The 22742-nt window shown below is 43.5% G+C and overlaps 1 protein-coding gene and 1 long non-coding RNA gene across 9 annotated transcripts in view; both read right to left on the bottom strand.

The window, feature by feature from the left end:
* LOC118386812 (BLOC-2 complex member HPS3-like) overlaps window positions 1-19276 on the bottom strand; it is a 29118-nt gene extending 9842 nt beyond the window's left edge. Inside the window, exons 1-10 of one of the 4 annotated variants that reach the window (XM_052465157.1) lie at window positions 18652-19276; window positions 13117-13484; window positions 9576-9750; window positions 9278-9455; window positions 8618-8700; window positions 5482-5671; window positions 4772-4853; window positions 3505-3659; window positions 1837-1938; window positions 166-274 (exon numbers count right to left, since the gene is read on the bottom strand). In XM_052465157.1, coding sequence (XP_052321117.1) covers window positions 166-274; window positions 1837-1938; window positions 3505-3659; window positions 4772-4853; window positions 5482-5671; window positions 8618-8700; window positions 9278-9455; window positions 9576-9750; window positions 13117-13484; window positions 18652-18868 — 1659 coding nt within the window. In that variant the 5' untranslated portion in view covers window positions 18869-19276. The remainder of the gene's footprint in view (window positions 1-165; window positions 275-1836; window positions 1939-3504; window positions 3660-4771; window positions 4854-5481; window positions 5672-8617; window positions 8701-9277; window positions 9456-9575; window positions 9751-13116; window positions 13485-18651) is intronic. The other 3 variants (XM_052465162.1, XM_052465164.1, XM_052465167.1) reach the window with 3 other exon arrangements.
* On the bottom strand, window positions 1945-3496 carry LOC127908085 (uncharacterized). Of its 5 annotated transcripts, none has more exons than XR_008066173.1 (4): window positions 3137-3496; window positions 3005-3092; window positions 2836-2923; window positions 1945-2791 (listed from the first exon to the last, which is right to left on the bottom strand). It is a non-coding gene; the product is annotated as an uncharacterized LOC127908085 (long non-coding RNA). The 5 variants fall into 5 exon arrangements; XR_008066179.1 differs by having other exon boundaries at window positions 3049-3092; XR_008066169.1 differs by having other exon boundaries at window positions 3005-3496.
* Window positions 19277-22742: the final 3466 nt, after the last annotated feature.

Below are 22742 nucleotides of genomic sequence, written 5' to 3'. Positions count from 1 at the left end.
CAGTATAAATGATTGTTGAACGCCATGGGATAAACAGTATAAATGATTGTTGAACGCCATGGTTCAGCACAACCAACAAAGGTCAAAGAAAAAAATAAATGCTAAAATGGAGGTACGGTGTCATAACATTAAGGCTATTGTTGACATGTTCTCATGGTGCGTTACCATCTCGTTGTAGAGCTGGAGCGGGGGGACGGTGTTGACCACGTACAGGTTCCAGCCGTGACCCATCTCACTGGGATTCTGGGGCTTGGTGAAGGGTGACTTCCTGTTCCTGGGTCAGAGAAGCAGGAAGTACAAGTCAGCTCATCTCTATAATAAAAAAATAATAAAAAATGGCCACAGATGGCTGACATTACAGCTTCTATCTAGGTGGTCAGAAACTACAGCTCAGCTGCCATAACATCAAGCACATGAAGGAAACAATAGCCCCTGGGCTGGACCAGAATGCGAAAGAGTGTAGCTCAATTGGGAGTTCGCATGAATGACATAAACCTATGAGCTAAAAAAAACACCAAACATTTAGTTTTAGATCCAGTTTACATGTTAGTCATTTAGCAGACGCTCTTATCCAGAGGGACTTACAGTTAAGTGAAGAGAGCGAGGTGAGACAACCACATAACATAGTCAGCAAAAACTATTCCTAAACAAAGCAGCTATTAGCAAAGTGAGTAGTAGCACTTCTCCCTAGAGATTAGTCTGACTACCTACCAATGCAAACCAATCAACAGAGGATGTTATTGAGGGCAAGGGGTTTTGGGCGTTAATGTTGAATCAGACACGTTGCATGCTTTTCTTCACGACTTCACATGTTAACACACAAGGCCTACTGACCCGTGTGCTGAACACTGTGTGTGTGTGTGTGTTCTATCGGCTTGCCTGTCCAGTACAGCCTGTAGCAGCGATAGCTAACAGACCTGATGCTCTTAGCCAGTTAAACACACGGCAGTGTCAAGCAGTCTCATGTGATAACAAAGCCCCTGTGTGTGAGATTTGGATTTAAAAAAAAGGTCAGCTTGGTGGAGGAATGGTATTTTCTGCATGTTTCCCCACTTCTCGTCTTTGAATGCATGGTCTCACTTCCTGATTCTCCACTGGCCACGCGGCGGTCTCCACTGGCCACGCGGCGGTCTCCACTGGCCACGCGGCGGTCTCCACTGGCCACGCGGCGGTCTCCACTGGCCACGCGGCGGTCTCCACTGGCCAGGCGGCGGTCTCCACTGGCCAGGCGGCGGTCTCCACTGGCCACGCGGCGGTCTCCACTGGCCACGCGGCGGTCTCCACTGGCCACGCGGTGGTCTCCACTGGCCACGCGGTAGTCTCCACTGGCCACGCGGTAGTCTCCACTGGCCACGCGGTGGTCTCCACTGGCCACGCGGCGGTCTCCACTGGCCACGCGGCGGTCTCCACTGGCCACGCGGCGGTCTCCACTGGTCATGTGACCTTCCAACCTCTGGATCCATCATGCTTTAGTCTAATCAGGCGTACTGGGTTTTCAGACGTTAATACTCACAGTACGTCATACATGCCATTTAGCCGACGCTTTTATCCAAACGCGACTTAAGAGTCATCCTTTCATACATTTTACATACTGGTGGTCCCGGGAATCGAACCGCCACGCTCTAACAACTGAGCTACATACAGACCACTATACGAATGACATGATATTATGTCCAGTAGGTGATATCATCACACTGAAGCGATGTCCTGTTTAGTCCATCAGTTAGTGACGAGACACACAGGGGGATGTTGTTTTAGTAGGGTTGGTTGGGGGGGAGGGGGTTATTCCAGGTGGACTACAGAGGGACACACCATCAAGGAGGTCAAGAGACTTACAGGAAGGAGTGGGCCAGAAAATGCTTCAGAGCCGGCGTGGTGGAAGGCTCTATACCTACTGCTAGGAAAATCCCCCTAAGGGTTTTGTGATCTTTGTATTCTCTACAATAAGAGTTTACAGGTACAATTGAAGGACAGAGAGAAGGGAGATTTCAGATATTTAAAATCCTATAAATTAACAAATTAAATCTTTTAAAACACAAATGTGAAGTAATAAAAGTGTATTTTCAGTGCTTAATAAATGATGAGTGTGTCTATTATTGTGTGAATGCTACTTTACTTGTGCTCCACAGTAAGACGCTCTGACCATGGGTATAGGATTAGAGAAGGGCTGGGTGATATTCTACATTTGATGGTATGCCTGCATTTTATGCTTCGGGAATAACACAAGTTCTTAATATGTTTTTCTGTGTAACCCACAACCCTAGGATGGCAACAAATTAATTATATGTGGTTTTAAATGGGCTTTCCCCCATTCTGATTGTTTTATACCAATCCAAAACTGACAGTAAAGTAGTCCAATTTGTAGAACTTTTTCTTTGTTTATCACTGTATCAAAAATGTAAATGATAGAATATAGATGGTATCAAAATATAATTATAGAGAAAAATCCTTTGCCATATGTGGTTCGACACTGGTATACCTTAAAATACAATATATCATTACACAGGCCTAGATCACAGGCATACCTTAAAATACAATATATCATTACACAGGCCTAGATCACAGGCATACCTTAAAATACAATATCATCACCCAGGCCTAGATCACAGGCATACCTTAAAATACAATATCATCACCCAGGCCTAGATCACAGGCATACCTTAAAATACAATATCATCACCCAGGCCTAGATCACAGGCATACCTTAAAATACAATATCATTACCCAGGCCTAGATCACAGGCATGCCTTAAAATACAATATCATCACCCAGGCCTAGATCACAGGCATGCCTTAAAATACAATATCATTACCCAGGCCTAGATCACAGGCATACCTTAAAATACAATATCATTACCCAGGCCTAGATCACAGGCATGCCTTAAAATACAATATCATCACCCAGGCCTAGATCACAGGCATACCTTTAAAATTCATCCCAGGCCTAGATCACAGGCATACCTTAAAATACAATATCATTACCCAGCCCTAGATCACAGGCATACCTTAAAATACAATATCATTACCCAGCCCTAGATCACAGGCATACCTTAAAATACAATATCATCACCCAGGCCTAGATCACAGGCATGCCTTAAAATACAATATCATTACCCAGGCCTAGATCACAGGCATACCTTAAAATACAATATCATCACCCAGGCCTAGATCACAGGCATACCTTAAAATACAATATCATCACCCAGGCCTAGATCACAGGCATACCTTAAAATACAATATCATTACCCAGGCCTAGATCACAGGCATGCCTTAAAATACAATATCATCACCCAGCCCTAGATCACAGGCATGCCTTAAAATACAATATCATTACCCAGGCCTAGATCGGATGCCTTACCATAAATCTATAGCATTGCCTACATTTGAATTGGTCCAATTTTGAAGTAGTATTTACTTTGACGTGAGACAATTGCAAAATGTATATTTCCTTTCTAAATCATGTGTGGCTCTAGCTATGACTACAGTGTCTAAGTGTGTGACCTACATGACTCTGCGTGCGGTCCTCTCTGTGTCCTCCCTGGTCTCCACATCTGCAGTGGTCAGCAGGACGATGTGGTGTCGGTAGTGACACAGAGCCTTCAGACCAATGAACAGCTGAATACGCAGAGCACACAACTCCATGGTGATGGGAGGACAGGCCTGCACACACACACACACACACACACACACACACACACACACACACACACACACACACACACACACACACACACACACACACACACACACACACACACACACACACACACACACACACACACACACACACACACACACACACACACACACACACACACACACACACACACACACACACACTTTTTTTAATTATCTGGTGGTTATTAAGTTGGTGAAATTGTAATTACATCGTTATTAACTCACAATTACACTTTTGTATCTTTGGGATTTATTAAAATAATCATATTGCTGCTACATGTCAAGTAGATATTCATTGACAACTGTTTCTTGCCGATATCATGGTCTTACTCTGGGATCCTGACGGGAGGAATATGGGCCATAGGGGCGGTAAGTAGCCACTCACAATGAAGATTCCACTTTAAATCAAAATTGGGCTTCGCAGCATGTGCAGACCAATCACATTTAGGCTCTCAATTACCATTCCTGAGAGACAATGCAGCCCTGCCTAACACGGTGCTAGTCAGATTCCACTGTGTCACTGTTGCACACGCACGCATGCAGACACACACTGCACAAAACAACGACACTCTTGTCACCAGATGAAACAGTGTAAGTGGTGGTTGCCATTATGAGCCCTTTCCAGATCTACCATCTTTGTGAACGTAACGCAGTGATCTGAGCCAAGCAGACAGCTACCTGTATTTCTGGAGAAGCTGTGATCCAATCTAATGACTTCCTGTCTTATTGTGTAGCAGGGCCAATCAGAGCACAACCAACCGAGGCACAACCAATCACACACGAGGGAAAGCCTCAGGTCAAAGCATCCTTAAGACCAATAATGAAGATGTCCAAGGCATGGGGGTAGATATGGTGAATATTTCACCAAGCCTGACCGATAACTAAAAGCTTTTACGGTCCTCAGATATATAAAGAGCTCCCTAGGGGTCCGGCCGTGGGTCGATCTGTCTTCCATTAGCTAAGGAAAATAGGGTGATCCTCACCTTCATGGTGGTATCGATGTAAGGGTCCTCAGATCTATAAAGAGCCCCCTAGGGGTCCGGCCGTGGGTCGATCTGTCTTCCATTAGCTAAGGAAAATAGGGTGATCCTCACCTTCATAGTGGTATCGATGTAAGGGTCCTCAGCTCTGGCTGCCACTGCTGCACACCTCACTGAGAAGCACTGGAGAGCATTCCTGAGAAACACAGGTATAAATTAGGGCCCTGGGTTTTGTGAGATTATGTGACATGCCTAGATTTTAACCTTTTTTTAATTAAAATGTTCTTATGTCACATGGTCCAGCAACCATCCCCCAGACAATTGCTTTCAATTTTTGGTGGAATTCTCATTTCTGGACAAAGCTTCGAATACAGGATAAAATCTTGCTATTTATTTTTTTATTTTACTAGGCAAGTCAGTTAAGAACTAATTCTTATTTTCAATGACGGCCTAGGAACAGTGGGTTAACTGCCTTGTTCAGGGGCAGAACGACAGAGTTGTACCTTGTCAGCTCGGGGATTTCAACTTGCAACCTTTCGGTTACTAGTCCAACGCTCTAACCACTAGGCTACCCTGCCGCTATGTCACATGATTGCGCCAACACTGTAGGGTCGTGTAGTATCCAGATGTTTCTGTACCATACCAGGGTATACAGTATTACCAACCCCCCAAAAAGTATAGATGTTTTACTGTATTGAAAATCACACCGTCAGTTAAAAAAATTAAATAATACTGTTTATACCATATACTGGGGTATCACCGAAGTCAGAGACTAGTCTCATGGACTTCCTTCACCGTCTTGAGAGGCCCAGCCCAGTACTTACTTTGTGATGATGTGGAGGAAGAGGTCAGTGAGGACGGCCTGCTGGGCCTTCTCTGGATACTGATAGGCTGAGACCATCTGAACCCCGCCCCTCACGCTGTACAAATAGCCCGTCTTGGGCAGCGAGAAGAAACAGAACAAACACGTCGGCTCCACCCCTCTACCCCCCTCCACACATACTTCCTGGTTGCCTGGTTGTCAGGGAGAGGAGACCAATGGAAGAGAAAGGGATGAGATGTGAAGCAGATGGGAATGTAGAAAATATAGGTGCTCCTACTTTAAGTGTCCCTCATACATATGCATTGACACTACATGTTAATTCCATAGGTAGGGAAAGAGCCAAGTACTTAGAGAGTTGGGACATTGAGGTTTCTACATTATGGATGCATTTAACAGGACACTACAACATTCTACGGCGGCCATGTTGGCTACATTGTCTCGCGTCAGATGGCGTCACTCCTCCGCGACACTCATCCCAAAACCGATCGTTCTTGTAGGACGTGAAACTTCAAATTTGAATAATGAGCATCCGCCATTCAAAAAATGAAAACAATAGTCCCTAATTTTGTATATCACTGTGCTCTCATAGGACTCTATGAAATAGGCAGAATAACTAGCTAGCTAAATTACTACACACATTATGACAGTGATTTCATAGTTTGCCATTGTGAAAACAATGTGGGGGAAAAACAGTGGTCTCCTGTACAAATTCTGTGCCAGGATGTTGGTCGCCAGTGTAGTGACTTGATCAGCTGTGTAACTGTTGTAGCTAGCTTACTGACACAGTTAGTGAAGGAAGAGCTAGCTAACTAGCTAACATAAAAAGCTTGCTTAACCTGCAGCCCCACAATTAAGAAGTGACTTAAAAGAAAAATCGGTCCATAGATCAGCATGTTTCTCCGCAATTGTATCGTTGAGGTCAGCTGAGCATAGCAGCTAACTCAGGAGGCTGGTGGAATGACTCGAACAACTGCTTCATGAAAACTCATAACAATGTGAGCATAATTAGCACTACTAGCAACTACAGTAGCTTGCTAGCCAGCTTTTTGTTGTAAGTTTTAACATTGTGTGTGCAGCACTAGGTAGGTAGATTATTTCAGCTAACGTTAGCAAGCTAATGTTAATGTTGGACAAATTTATGCTAGCTTTCGTGCCCATTGTCAAACTTTAGAAATACTGTTCATTGAAGCAAAATAATCCTCACCAACATAACATTATTTACATACATACAGTGCATTTGGAAAATATTCAGTACCCTTGAGTTTTTCCACTTTGTTACGTTAGAACCTTATTCTAAAATCGATTAAATAATTTTTATTCCTCAATCTAAGCACAATATCCCATAATGGCAAAGCGAAAACAGGTTTTTAGACATTTTAGCAAATGTATTAAAAAAACACAAAAAAAAACAGAAATAGCTTATTTACATAAGTATTCGGGCCCTTTGCTATGAGACTCAAAATTGATCTCAGGTGCATCCTGTTTCCATTGATCATCCTTGAGATGTTTCTACAACTTGATAGGAGTCCACCTGTGGTAAATTCAATTGATTGGACATGATTTGGAAAGGCAAACACCTGTCTATATAAGGTCCCACAGTTGACAGTGCATGTCAAAAACCAAGCCATGAGGTCGAAGGAATTGTCCGTAGAGCTCCGAGACAAGATTGTGTCAAGGCACAAATCTGAGGAAGGGTACCAAAAGGTGTCTGCAGCATTGAAGGTCCTCAAGAACACAGTGGCATCCATCATTCTTAAATGGAAGAAGTTTGGAACCACCAAGACTATCCTAGAGCTGGCCGCCCAACTAAACTGAGCAATAGGGGGATGTGACCAAGAACCCAATGGTCACTGACAGAGTTCCAGAGTTCCTCTGTGGAGAGTTCCAGAAGGACAACCATCTCTGCAGCATTCCACCAATCAGGCCTTTATAGTAGAGTGGCCAGACGGAAGCCACTACTCAGTAAAACACACAACAGCCCGCTTGGAGTTTACCAAAAGGCACCTAAAGATTCTCAGACAATGAAAAACAAGATTCTCTGGTCTGATGAAACCAAGATTGAACTCTTTGGCTTGAATGCCAAGCGTCACGTCTGGAGGAAAACTTGCACCACCCCTACGGTGAAGCATGGTGGTGACAGAATCATGCTGTGGGTATGTTTTTCAGTGGCAGGGACTAGGTGACCAGTCAGGATCGAGGGTAAGATGAAAGGAGCAAAGTACAGAGAGATCCTTGATGAAAACCTGCCCCAGAGCACTCAGGACTTCAGACTGGACAACGACACTAAGCACACAGCCAAGACAACACAAGAGTGGCTTCGGGACAAGTCAATGTCCGAGTGGCCCAGCCAGAGCCCATACTTGAACCCGATCAAACATCACTGGAGAGACCTGAAAACACCTGTGTAGCAACGCTCCCCATCCAACCTGATGGAGCTTCAGAGAATCTGCAGAGAAGAATGGGGAGAAACTCCCCAAATACAGGTGTGCCAAGCTTGTAGCGTCATACCCAAGAAGACTCGAGGCTGTAATCGCTGACTAAAGGCGCTTCAACAAAGTACTGAGTAAAAAGTCTTACTTAAATACTTAAACATATGTAATTTTAGTTTTATTTGATACCTTTGGTGACATTTCTTTCAAAAAAACATGTTTTTGCTTTGTCATTATTGTTTGTAGATTGAAGGGGGGAAAGAAAGTAATGAATTTTAGAATAAGGCCTTATTCACTAGACTAGTCCCTGCCAGTCCCTGCCAGTCCCTGCCACTGAAAAACAAAAAAAAAAGAGTGAATACTTTCCGAATGCATTGTATTTATTGTTTTAGATTCATTCAGACAGTTTTGACGCAAAAATGGGGTTCAGCAATGTCAATGTCACCTAGGTAACACTGTTAAAAATGTTAGACAGCACAAGCTACTTTTGAGCTTTCCCATTACGCGATAGGAGACTGATCAGTGCAGGTGGAACCGGTGTGCTATCTGAAGTAAGACAATGTGTTAGCTCCCCATTAACATTACACGGGGAATATTTCAACAGCGCTATTTAAAACTGCATGTCTAGAATGAGAACAATTCAATTCTAAAAGTTGGCCCAACTCTATACGGTTCTTGGGATGGGACAGTAATGAGGTTCTGACTCACTGGTGAACACTGGGTGAAACTGCAGGGAGTGCAGGTGGGTCTCCTCAACACTACAGTCCTGGAAGAAGTCTGGAGCAAAACGCCTGGACAGGGGAGACTCAATATGATGAGACCACAGAGACAGAGACAGAGAGAGACAGAGAGAGACAGAGAGAGAGAGAGACAGAGAGAGAGACAGACAGAGACAGAGAGAGAGAGAGAGACAGAGAGAGAGACAGACAGAGACAGAGAGAGAGACAGACAGAGACAGACAGAGACAGACAGAGACAGACAGAGACAGACAGAGACAGACAGAGACAGACAGAGACACACACGAGACAGAGAGAACACACACACAGAGAGAAACACACACACAGAGAGAACACACACACGCAGAGAGAAACACACACACAGAGAAACACACACACACGCAGAGAGACACACACACACACACAGAGACACACACACACACACACACACACACACACACACACACACACACACACACACAGACACACACACGCACACACACACACAGCAGAGAAACACACACAGAGAGAAACACACACACGCAGAGACACACACACACACACACACACACACACACACACACACACACACACACACACACACACACACACACACAGAGAGAAACACACACAGAGAAACAGAGACACAGACCTGTATAAAATATAGGTGATGATGAGGTTGCCCCTGGCCTCACTCTCCATGCCTGTCCACTCCAGAGAGATCTTGACCCCACAGTCCTTAGCCCTGTCCCCCAGGAGCTCTTGGTGCTTGGGGAAAATGAAGAAGTCATCATGGTCACGGTGACCAGCCAGACCCTCTCTTCTCCCCTCTGGCGAATACAACACAGAGTAAACACAAACGAATCAGACAGAACATGCAAATCACACCATGTTCTGTAAAGTATAGTATGTGGTATCTGAAGCATCGGTTTTCATGTGTAGAGTGTTACCCGTCTCATTGTCGTGTTCTGCTCCAGTGATCGTATCTTGGGGGACCAGACTGTGGTCCTGGGGCTTCTTGTCAGCTGACTTCTGGGTAAAAGCAGCACCAGGAAGTCTCTCCAGTTTGACCACCAGCACCTCCAGCTCTGTCTGCAGGGCAATGTACCCTGCACAGATCGCCACCTGCAGGCAGGGAGGGCATACATATTCTATGAAAAGGTTGCATGACAGAATAACCTTCTCTAAGTTAGGAGCGGCAGGTAGCCTAGCGGTTGGAGAGGTGAGCCAGCAACCGGAGGGCTGCAAGTTCGAATCCCAGGTCCGACAGGAAAAAACTGGCAGGAAGCGAGCTGGCAACAGGAGGGTCTCAAATCCTAGATGCCATTACCTGCCTTTGTGCACGAACCCCCCACACCTCTCTAAAACCTGTATTTGGCACTTGGTATTTTATTAGGATCCCCATTAGCAGTTGTGAAAACCGTAGCTACTCTTCCTGGGGTCCAATACAGAACAGGAATAGACAAGAACTACATACATTTAAAGAGTGCACACATAGCCAACAGACACACACGATCTAGGCTCTATATAATACTTTACGCTTTCTTGAATTTGATCTGGATTTTGGGACTGAAAAGACCCCTGGTGGCATGTTTGGTGGGGTAAGTGTGTGTGTCAGAGTAAGTTGACTGTGCAAACAATTTGGAATTTAACACATTAATGTTTATTATAAAAAGAAGAAGTGATGAAGTCAGTCTCTCCTCTTCTATTAGACAAGAGAGACTAGCATGCATAGTATTTATATCAGCCCTCTGATTACAATGAAGAGGAAGACGTGCCGCTCTGTTCTGGACCAGGTCTTTCTTTGCAGCACTTGATTATTGTCCAGCCATGTGGTCAACATAAGATCAAATTAGAGACTGCAGGACTTACTTTGTGGAGTGTGGTGTCAAAAAAAGAAGAACATATATTACGGACAGAGCTCTCTCTATTTTTACAACCATTGCATCTTAACTCAGCAAAAAAAGAAAACGTCCCTTTTTCAGAACCTTGTCTTTCAAAGATAATTCGTAAAAATCCAAATAACTTCACAGATCTTCATTGTAAAGGGTTTTAACACTGTTTCCCTGCTTGTTCAATGAACCATAAACAATGAATGAACATGCACCTGTGGAACGGTCGTTAAAGACACTTAACAGTGTACAGACGGCAGGCAATTAAGGTCACAGTTATGAAAACTCAGGACACTAAAAGAGGCCTTTCTACTGACTCTGAAAAACACCAAAAGAAAGATGCCCAGGGTCCCTGCTCATTTGCGTGATCGTGCCTTAGGAATGCTACAAGGATGCATGATGACTGCACATGTGGCCAGGGCAATAAATTGCTATGTCCATACTGTGAGACGTCTAGGACAGGGCTACAGGAAGACATGACGGACAGCTGATCTTCCTCGCAGTGGCAGGCTACGTGTAACAACACCTGCACAGGATCGGTACATCCCAACATCACACCTGCGGGACAGGTACAGGATGGTAAGAACTGCCTGTCTGATCGCTGGATCAGACAGGACTGGCAAAAAGTGCTCTTCACTCACGAATTGCAGTTTTGTCTCACCAGGGGCGATGGATGGATCCATGTTTATCATCGAAGGAATGAGCGTTACACCGAGGCCTGTACTCTGGAGCGGGATCGATTTGTAGGTGGAGGGTCCGTCATAGTCTGGGGCAGTGTGTCTGCACCATCAAACTGAGCTTGTTGTCATTGCAGGCAATCTTAACGCTGTGCGTTACAGGGAAGACATCCTCCTCCCTCATGTGGTACTCTTCCTGCAGGTTCATCCTGACATGACCCTCCAGCATGACAATGCCACCAGCCATACTGCTCATGAGCGCGTCTGGGACCTGTTGGATCAGAGAGTGAGGGCTAGGGCCATTCCCCCCAGGAATGTTCAGGAACTTGCAGGTGCCTTGGAGGAAGAGTGGAGTAACATCTCACAGCAAGAACTGAGCAAATCTGGTGCAGTCCATGAGGAGGAGATGTACTGCAGTACTTAATGCAGCTGGTGACCACACCAGATACTGACTGTTACTTTTGATTTTGACCCCCCCCTTTGTTCAGGGACACATTATTCCATTTCTATTAGTCACATGTCTGTGGAACTTGTTAAGTTTAGGTCTCAGTTGTTGAATCTTATTATGTTCATACAAATATTTACACATGTTAAGTTTGCTGAAGATAAACGCAGTTGACAGTGAGAGGACTATGACAGTTTACAATCTAAGGCAACACCAAGTAATTTAGTCTCCTTAACTTGTTCAACAGGCACACCATTCATTACCAGATTCAGCTGAGGTCTAGAACTTAGGGAATGATTTGTACCAAATACAATGCTCTCAGTTTAAAGATGTTCAGGACCAGTTTATTACTGGCCACCCATTCCAAAACTGACTGCAACTCCTTGTTAAGGGTTTCAGTGACTTCATTAGGATGCTGAGAAGTACGGTGCACCCGTAAAGTATTCAGACCCCTTGACTTATTCCACATTTGTTACGTTTCAGCCTCATTCAAAAATGTATTAAACAGTCCCCCCCGATCAATCTACACACCCCATAACCCATAATAACAAACCAAAAACAGTTTAAAGATGTTTGCAAATGTATTAAAAATAAAAAAACTGAAATATCATATAAGTATTCAGATCCTTTACTCAGTACTTTGTTGAAGCACCTTTGGCAGTGATTACAGCCTTGAGTCTTCTTGGGTATGACGATACAAGCGTGGCACACCTGTATTTGTGGAGTTTCTCCCATTCCGCTCTGCAGATCCTCTCAAGCTCTGTCAGGTTGGATGGGGAGCATCGCTGCACAGCTATTTTCAGGTCTCTCCAGAGTTGTTCGATCGGGTTCTAGTCCGGGCTCTGGCTGGGCCACTCAAGGACATTCAGAGACTTGTCCCGAAGTGTGTTCTTGGGGTCCTTCAATGCTGCAGAAATGTTTTAGTACCCTTCCCCAGATCGGTGCCTCGACACAATCCTGTCTCAGAGCTCTACGGACAATTCCTTGGACCTCATGGTTTGGTTTCTGCTCTGACATGCACTGTCAACTGTGGGACCTTATATAGACAGGTGTGTGCCTTTCCAAATCATGTCCAATCAATTGAATTGACCACAGGTGGACCCTAATCAATATGTCAAGGATGATCAATGGAAACAGGATGCACCCAAGCTTCAATTTCACATAGCAAAGGGTCTGAATACCTATGTAAATAAGGTACCTGTTTTTTAATATTTAATACTTAAAAAAGAAAAAAATGAAGTTCTCACTTTTTTATTATCAGGTATTGTGTGTATATTGATGAGGCAAAAAATGTATTTAATCAATTTCAGAATATGGCTGTTAACTTGACAAAATGTTGAAAAAGTCAAGGGGTCTGAATACTTTCTGAATGCACTGTATGTATTTCAGTGTCTACGCAGGGAATAAAAAAAAAAGTTTTACTTTCAATATCTGGGTGGTAAAAAAGAGACTACGGAAATCCCAACCCCTAACTTACATCCATCCCTACCTGTTGGGGCGACAGTCCCGGGAGGTGGATGATCAGACAGCGCTCAAAGTCCAGGATGGAGAGCTTGTCGTTGAGGGCCTGTCTCTTTAGACTGAACAGCACCAGGCTCTTAGGACACCCCACCAGCAGGTCTCCAGTCACCCCACAGCACGCCACACACAGCGGACGCTCAAACAGTGGAATCTCAATGATCTCCATCTGCTCCTTGGGAGCCCCGCGCATGGACGAGCCGCGCAGGAAATGACCGAGCAGACGCACGCCAACGCGGGTCTTCTCAGCCGCCTGGTAGCGCCAGTTGGTGTAGGCGCGTAGGTAGGGGGCGTTGTTCTTCTCCTCGATGGTCACCAGGTAGTCCCCTGTGGAGGGAGGGGTGGGAGGGAGGGAAGTCGGGAGGATTAGGTGGAAAGGGGAGGAGGGTCAAAAACTATTGTATTTGTCACATGCTTCCTAAACAAACAACAGGTGTAGACTAACAGTGACATGCTTACTTATGAGGAGAATGTCATGAGTTAGAGGTAGTTTTCCAAGCCAATACTAACTTCCTTCATACTGGACACAGAGACAACAATTGTATCCACTAGATCATCTGACTCTGGGGGATGGAGATAAAGAGCCTCGTTGCTAAAAACACGACATATCCCTTTAACACTAGAGATCCAGATTAGCCTCGTTTTGTTGATTGCATTTCAACTAACTCCATCAGCTACAGTTGTAGTAGGAAGTTTACATACACCTTAGCCAAATACATTTAAAACACTGTTTTTCACAATTCCTGACATTTAAATCAAGTAGAAATCCTCTGTCTTAGGTAATTTAGGATCACCACATTATTTTAAGAATGTGAAATGTCAGAATAATAGTAGAGATACTTATTTCTTTCAGCTTTTATTTATTTCATCACACTCCCAGTGGGTCAGAAGTTTACATACACTCAATTAGTATTTGGTAGCACTGCCTTTAAATTGTTTAACTTGAGTCAAACGTTTCAGGGAGCCTTCCACAAGCTTCCCACAATAAGTTGGGTGTAGCTCGCACACGCTTTTTCAGTTCTGTCCACACGTTTTCTATAGGATTGAGGTCAGGGCTTTGTGATGGCCACTCCAATACCTTGACTTTGTGGTCCTTAAGCTATTTTGCCACAACTTTGGAAGTATGCTTGGGGTCATTGTCCATTTGGAAGACCCATTTGTGACCAAGCTTTAACTTCCTGACTGATGTCTTCAGATGTTGCTTCAATATATCCACAATTTTCTATCCTCATGATACCATCTATTTTGTGAAGTGCACCAGTCCCTCCTGCAGCAAAGCACCCCCACAACATGATGCTGCCACCCCCGAGCTTCACGGTAGGGATGGTGTTCTTCGGCTTGCAAGCTTCCCCCTTTTTCCTCTAAACATAACGATACTCATTATGGCCAAACAGTTCTATTTTTGTTTCATCAGACCAGAGGACATTTCTCCAAAAAGCACGATCTTTGTCCCCATGTGCAGTTGCAAACCGTAGTTTGGCTTTTTTATGGCTGTTTTGGAGCAGTGGCTTCTTTCTTGCTGAGCGGCCTTTCAGGTTATGTTGATATAGGACTCGTTTTACTGTGAAAATAGATACTTTTGTACCCGTTTCCTTCAGTATCTTCACAAGGACCTTTGCTGTTGTTCTGGGATTGATTTGCACTTTTCGCACCAAAGTACATTATTCTCTAGGAGACAGAACGCGTCTCCTTCCTGAGCGGTATGACGGCTGTGTGGTCCCATGGTGTTTATACTTGCGTACTATTGTTTGTACAGATGAATGGGGTGCCCTCATTGGAAATTGCTCCCAAGGATGAACCAGACTTGTGGAGGTCTACAATTTTTATTTTCACAGTATTGAAAATCATACCGTCTGTATATTGCTCAAGCCTAGTAGCTAGATCGCTAGGTTGCGTTGTTCATGTAGGAAATCCTAGCTAGCTAGCTACAAAGCTAGTGTATTGGTTGCAGCAGACCTGTATGCTAGCCAACAAGTCTGCTAACTAATTGCAATGTTGGTTAGATAGCTAATCTGTTCTATTTATGGAAAGTATTTCAATTTATCCAATCGTCACACACCGGCACTGTGCAGCATACAAAAACATTAGCTAGCTAGATAATGTTAGCTCATCTGTAGCCCCCAACTACCTAGCTAAGTTCCAGCTATTGTCTCGTTATTTTTCAGCCATCTTCTTTGAACACCGAATGACCACATGCTGCCTGCAGTAGCTAGCTAGATATCCCGGCCTCAGCCATTGCATATCTTGCCAGTACACATGAATGAATGCAGATGAGTCAGTCATGTATCGTTAGCATGGAGAGACCCTCGTTTTCAATGAATAAATTGGCTTGGTAGCTACATCAGATTCGAACCAGGGACTGTAGTGACACCACTTGCACTGAGATGCAGTGCCTTAGACAGGAGGATGCATATTTTTGCAATATTGTCACACAGCAAACGTAAACTTTGAATTTGTAAGTTTCAAATATCCCTCTAGTGGCCAGGGTTGACCAAGACCTATTTTAAGGAACTGCCATTGGTTGGTGGATATATAGTCTAAGATCTTTGATAGGCTGATTAAGTACTTGTGACAGGATATAGTCAGTGCCACCTGTTGAGGCTAGCATAGGGCTAACGTGTGCCATGTAATCTGATGGGAACAGCTACAATTTAGTGTTCGGTCACGAGCAAGTAAATTGACTATTTTAATTGGCTGATACTCCTTTTGTACCAGAGAACCTGTTTATTAAATGTAAATGGTTACTTATGTTCACAAGTATGTGTAACAGTATAACTTTAGACCATCCCCTCGCCCATACCCGGGCGCGAACCAGGGACCCTCTGCACACATCAACAAGTCACCAGACGAAGCATCGCTCCACAAAAGCCAGTAAAAGGCAGGAGAATGCATATCCCATCCCTGCATTGAGGTACGTTTACCGACCCATAATTTGCGCCCGTGCCACTGCCTTAATATAATCATGATTGTGTTCCCACCCCAGTGCAGCTTAGTTTAAACAAGCGTAACGGTGGCATCAGAAACTTCTGGCAAAATAATTAATTTGAAGAATTTATCGGCACTGCTAGCTAGCTAGCTAGCCAGCCAGTTTTATAGGAATGATCTCATACATTTTTCAAAATTCACTGTCAATATGCCAACATCCACTCCCAGGAATCCCAGTTCCACAATAAATGTTTGTTTTGTTCAATAAATGTCCATAATTTATGTCCAAATAGCTACTTTTGTTAGTGCGTTTTGTAAACAAATCCAAACTCACGAAGCGCGTTCACGAAATGTCAAAAAGTTCCATTACAGTTCGTAGAAACATGTCAAACGATGTATAGTCAATCTTTAGGATGTTTTTAACATAAAACTTCAATAATGTTCCAACCGGAGAATTCCTTTGTCTGTAGAATTGCAATGGAACAGAGCTCGCTCTCACGTGAACGAGCACCACGAGCTCAAGGCATTCTGGCAGACCTCTGACTCATTCCCCTGTCATTTGGTCCCACTTCACAGTAGAAGAATCAAACAAGGTTCTAAAGACTGTTGACATCTAGTGGAAGCCTTAGGAAGTGCAACATGACCAACGAGCTCAAGGCATCTTATTCATCCAAGCTACTCAATACTGCCCCCAGCCATAAGAAGTTAACAACTTCCTTCACAATAGCTCTCCTCTGCTCCGCTAAGCACATGAAGTATGAAAGCCCTGATGTCTGCAGAGACTGCATCGCAGTAAATACTGTACAGCCACTTCAGAAGTTAGATTGACCATGCAGAGCCTTTAAATATACCATGGCATTGTTGAATACTCATTTCTGATTGGCTTACCGGGCGTTATAGAGTGCATTATTTCCCTATAACGCGCTGTATATTTGCACGGTATAATTCAATGGCTATGATTCGTTCTTATATGTTCGAGCTGCTTTTGAAATCAAAAGTTGAATTGAAAACATTACTGGCATTGTTGAATTCAATTTTCATAATAGCAGGCTAAGACTAAAGGCGTAGGCATGCTTCAGTTCGGCTGGCAGCTAGCCACAGTCGGCTAGGCGAACCAAACGAGTGTGCTCGTATACTTCCTCAAAAGACCTTAGCTTGAAAAACAAGGGGGAAAAAAGTGGCAATAGTACTGTTTGTCCATTTTGAGATGCCGTAGACACTCAAAATAGTCAGAATAATTCTAACCGAAATCTGTGCATGAAAGGTGCATGAAAACTATTCGTCTCGCGTCAAATGACAGACTTTATTCTGAATAATTTAGGCTGGGAAGCATGCGGACGCCTTAATGGCTTAGTTAGCTAACCCAGTCAATCTGTTTGTTTGGTTACCAAGGCAACTACTGTAGCTATCTAATAAACTTGCTAGCTACACTACATGACCAAAAGTATGTGGACACCTGCTTGTCGAACATCTCATTCCAAAATCATGGGTATTAATAAGGAGCTGGTCCCCCCCTTTACTGCTGTAACAGCCTCCACTCTTCTGGGAAGGCTTTCCACTAGATGTTGGAACATTGCTGAGGGCACTTGTTTCCATTCAGCCACGAGCATTACGGAGGCCGGGCATTGATGTTGGGTGATTAGGTCTGGCTCGCAGTCGGCATTCCAATTCATCCCAAAGGTGTTCGATGGGGTTGAGGTCAGGGCTCTGAACAGGCCAGTGAAGTTCTTCCACACCGATCTCGACAAATCATTTCTGTATGGGTGTCGCTTTGTGCATGGGGTCATGCTGACGTTGCTTCCATAGGCATTGGAAGTCGGTAGTGAGTGTCGCAACCAAGACGATTTTTACGTTCTACATGACTCAGCGGTACCATTCTGTGAGGTTGTGTGGCCTACCACTGCGGCTGAACCGTTGTTGCTCATAGACATCTCCACTTCACTATAACAGCACATACAATTGAACGGGCAGCTCTAGCAGGGCAGACATTTTACAAACTGACTTGCTGGAAAGGTGGCATCCTAGGACTGTGCCACGTTGAAAGTCACTAAGCTCTTCAGTAAGGTCATTCTACTGCCAATGTTTATCTATATCTATCTATTGCTCTATTTTCTGTGGCTGTATCCAGGCACTCAGGAGACGACACCAGCGAGGGTAAAAAAAAACACCCTGTTTAAAAAAAAAATGGTATATTGACTTTCAATTGAAATAGCAGAATCCACTCATTTGAAGGGGTGTCCACCTACTTTTGGCCATGTGGTGTACTTCAGTGGATGTTGAAAACATTTTTAGCCATGGTATAAATGGGATAATCAACTTCTGGCTCTATCCGTTCTCTGGAAAATAATGCAACTCAGAGGAAGGTTAGGATAATGCCTCTACTGCCATTCATTTCAATTCGACTTGCTTGGACTTCTCCCTGACCAATATGGTTGCCATTTTCACACCATTCTGTAACTTTGAGGGTTCATGACAAAACCCTTCTAGTAATTAGATGTACCTCAATCACTCAGCAGTAAACAACTCAGCCAATAGGGAAAGAAGAAGTGAGAGAAAGAAAATGACACACCTATCTCACTGTGTAGGATGCTCTGCACAGTCCCCATAGTGGCGAAGCGGCAGATGAGAGGACACCCCTCTTCTCCCAGTTGAAAAGCCTCGATCTTGCATCCTCCAGCGGACACCACGAATAGGGCACCCCCGCCACAGCACACCAACCCCGGTTCCTGCTCGGTTGGCACGATTTGCTGGGACGCGAAGGGGTGGCAGTTGTATACGTGAACCATCTTTGCTTGTTTTCGTAAATTACGTCGAGGCAAAACAAAGTATACACCAAGCTAACTACATTGTCCCTGTGCGGGGCTTGTGTTACCAAATATAATGTCTCTATCGCGGTTAGTGAGCTCCAGCCCGAGGCTAGTTTACTTAATCTATATCACATGCCCCACCGTCTTGTGATGAGCAGGCTGAATCCGTTGAACTCGAAAAGTATTTTTTTCTACCCAGTCTATGGTAAATTTACTTCACTTCCTCTGCCATTCGAAGTCCCCTTTCTGCACAGAAATCATAAAGTAATGTGAAACAGAAAGTCTGAAGAGTTACGCTGTGAAAGTGACAACGAGAAATAACAACCCCCACCTCCAGCGTTGATTGGCTGAGTTCCCTGTCAATAGCGTTTGAAAGTCCCGCCTGTCTGCCTGCCTCTGCTTAGTCGGTGGCATTATTTTAACATAAATTGGCTAAAAACTGCTGTTAAAACTCCAAGGAAGAAGAAGAAGAAGAAGAAGAAGAAGAAGAAGAAGGCACCTTCTTCTTCTTCCTCTTATGTTTCTTCTTCTTTGGTGAGTTTTAACAGCAGTTTTTATCCAATTTATGTTGAAATAATGCCACCGACTAGACTGGGATATAAATCCATTATACTTTGATCCACAAAATTGATAATATATATATATTTTTAAATCAATACAAATAAAACCCTACATTCATTCAGCCTTAAGAGTCTATGAGTGCGTCAATCTAAGTAACATAATAAAAAAATCCCCATCAAAATCCGTCAGTCTAAGATTTTTTGGGGCATTGGCTGTGTCTCAAACAGAAAACATCCGCCTATTTCGGCCTTACGTATCTGTGGTGGAGTGTGGATAAACTACAGTGGTGTTTGTCACACCATGAGACATCCCGAAAATCGGTCTTCGCAGAAAAACATATGTAGCATCCGAACGGTTTGGCCTTCAAATTAATGTGATCACTCTAGGAAAGAGGAGACTCCCACAAGTGTCACAGGACTTGTCTGAAAATAACCCATATAAATGAATAGAACTATGGAGATTGTTTTGTGCCCCAAAAAATATAATGGGTTAAATCCTGCACTGTCTTATATCTCCTAGATATAGGACAGACTCTTCAAAACCTGATTCCTTAGGATTTATTTTTTGTCTTTTTTTGCCATTTATGTATTTGTCATTTAATGTGTTTCTATGGGCTATACTAGTAAAGACCCAATTCAATATTTTATAAAATCATTTTGTAGTACTTTTTAAAAATATTCACCTAAAGGGGTCCTAAAATGTCAAGTGAAATAGGACACCACCACTCAACACGAGTATGAACTCTAAGAATCCAACCTTACTAAAAAGCATATATCCCTCACTCACCTACCTCTGTGCTGGTACAGATCTACTACTCACGGGTGAATTTACTTACCAAATGGCGGTGTTCAATTTATTTGACAGGCCAAGAAGAGGCACGAAGCCGAAAAAAGTTATAACCGTTTCAGTAGAACGACAAACACAAACTACATCTCCAACCAGCTGTATATGTCGTACATTCGACAGCTTGGCGGTCTGCGTTTAAAAAAAAGTTCTGGCTGGCAACATTGAGTGAAAAAAAGCCCCACCGTAATCTAATATAAAACACATCAAGCCATTAGACTGCTGAACACTTGAACTGGACTGAACACGTGTAATGGGGAAGAGGGGGATGGGGGGCAAGTGTATAAATTGAGCCGTATAATAAGAATCTGGTAGTCGCAGTTGTGACGTGTGCTAAGGTGTGGAGAATTAGAGCAGCTATTCAATCGACCACTGCCCGCACCTGCTCGCCCGTCCAGCATCTCTACTCTGGACGGCTCGGACTTCTTTTTTTTTTTTTTACATGTACAACTACAAATACATAGGTGTCTGTTTAGACTGTAAACTCTCCTTCCAGACTCACATTAAGCATCTCCAATCCAAAATTAAATCTAGAATCGGCTTCCTATTTCGCAACAAAGCGTCCTTCACTCATGCTGCCAAACATACCCTCGTAAAACTGACCATCCTACCGATCCTCGACTTCGGTGATGTCATCTATAAAATAGCCTCAAACACTCTACTCAACAAACTGGATGCAGTCTATCACAGTGCCATCCGTTTTGTCACCAAAGCCTCACATTACCCACCATTGCGACCTGTACGCTCTCGTTGGTTGGCCCTCGATTCATACTCGTCGCCAAACCCACTGGCTACAGGTTATCTACAAGTCTCTGCTAGGTAAAGCCCCGCCTTTTCTCAGCACACTGGTCACCACAGCAGCACCCACTCGTAGCACGCGCTCCAGCAGGTATATCTCACTGGTCACCCTCAAGCCAATTCCTCCTTTGGTCGTTTTTCCTTCCAGTTCTCTGCTGCCAATGACTGGAACTAATTGCAAAAATCTCTGAAGCTGGAGACTCACATCTCCCTCACTAGCTTTAAGCACCAGCTGTCAGAGCAGCTTACAGATCACTGCACCTGTACATAGCCCATCTGTAAACAGCCCATCTATCAACCTACCTCATCCCCATACTGGTATTTATTTATTTTGCTCCGTTGCACCCCAGTATCTCTACCTGCACATTCATCTTCTGCCGATCTACCATTCCAGTGTTTAATTGCTATATTGTAATTACTTCGCCATCATGGCCTATTTATTTCCTTAACTTACCTCATTTGCACTCACTGTATATAGACTTTTTGTTTTCTTTTGTTCTACTGTATTATTGACTGTATGTTTTGTTTATTCCATGTGTAACTCTGTGTTATATATATATATATATATGTGTTGTGTTGAATTGCTATGCTTTATCTTGGCCAGGTCGCAGTTGTAAATGAGAACTTGTTCTCAACTAGCCTACCTGGTTAAATAAAGGTGTTCTCAACTGGCCTACCTGGTTAAATAAAGGTGTTCTCAACTAGCCTACCTGGTTAAATAAAGTTGTTCTCAACTAGCCTACCTGGTTAAATAAAGGTGTTCTCAACTAGCCTACCTGGTTAAATAAAGGTGTTCTCAACTAGCCTACCTGGTTAAATAAAGGTGTTCTCAACTAGCCTACCTGGTTAAATAAAGGTGTTCTCAACTGGCCTACCTGGTTAAATAAAGGTGTTCTCAACTAGCCTACCTGGTTAAATAAAGGTGTTCTCAATATATATATTAATATATATATATATATATATATATATATTAATATACAGTTGATGTCGGAAGTCTACATACACTTAGGTTGGAGTCATTATAACTCGTTTTTCAACCACTCCACAAATTTCTTGTTAACAAACTATAGTTTTGGCAAGTCGGTTAGGACATCTACTTTATGCATGACAAAAGTAATTTTTCCAACAATTGTTTACAGACAGATTATATCACTTATAATTCACTGTATTCCAGTGGGTCAGAAGTTTACATACACTAAGTTAACTGTGCCTTTAAACAGCTCAGAAAATGATGACATAATTTGAGTCAATTGGAGGTGTACCTGTGGATGTATTTCAAGGCCTACTTTCAAACTCAGTGCCTCTTTGCTTGACATCATGGGAAAATCAAAAGAAATCAGCCAAGACCTCAGAAAATAAATTGTATACCTGCACACGTCTGGTTCTTCCTTGGGAGCAATTTCCAAACGCCTGAAGGTACCACGTTCATCTGTACAAACAATAGTACACAAGTATAAACACCATGGGACCACACAGCCGTCACACTGCTCAGGAAGGAGATGTGTTCTGTCTCCGAGAGATGAACGTACTTTGGTGCGAAAAGTGCAAATCAATCCCAGAACAGCAAAGGACCTTGTGAAGATGCTGGAGGAAACAGGTACAAAAGTATCTATATCCACAGTAAAACGAGTCCTATATCAACATAACCTGA

This window comes from Oncorhynchus keta, chromosome 1 (assembly GCF_023373465.1).
Source record: "Oncorhynchus keta strain PuntledgeMale-10-30-2019 chromosome 1, Oket_V2, whole genome shotgun sequence".
In the NCBI taxonomy this organism is placed as follows: Eukaryota; Metazoa; Chordata; class Actinopteri; order Salmoniformes; family Salmonidae; genus Oncorhynchus; species Oncorhynchus keta.
The sequence above is the reverse complement of the archived record's forward strand: the minus strand, read 5'-3'. Positions and strand labels throughout refer to the sequence as shown.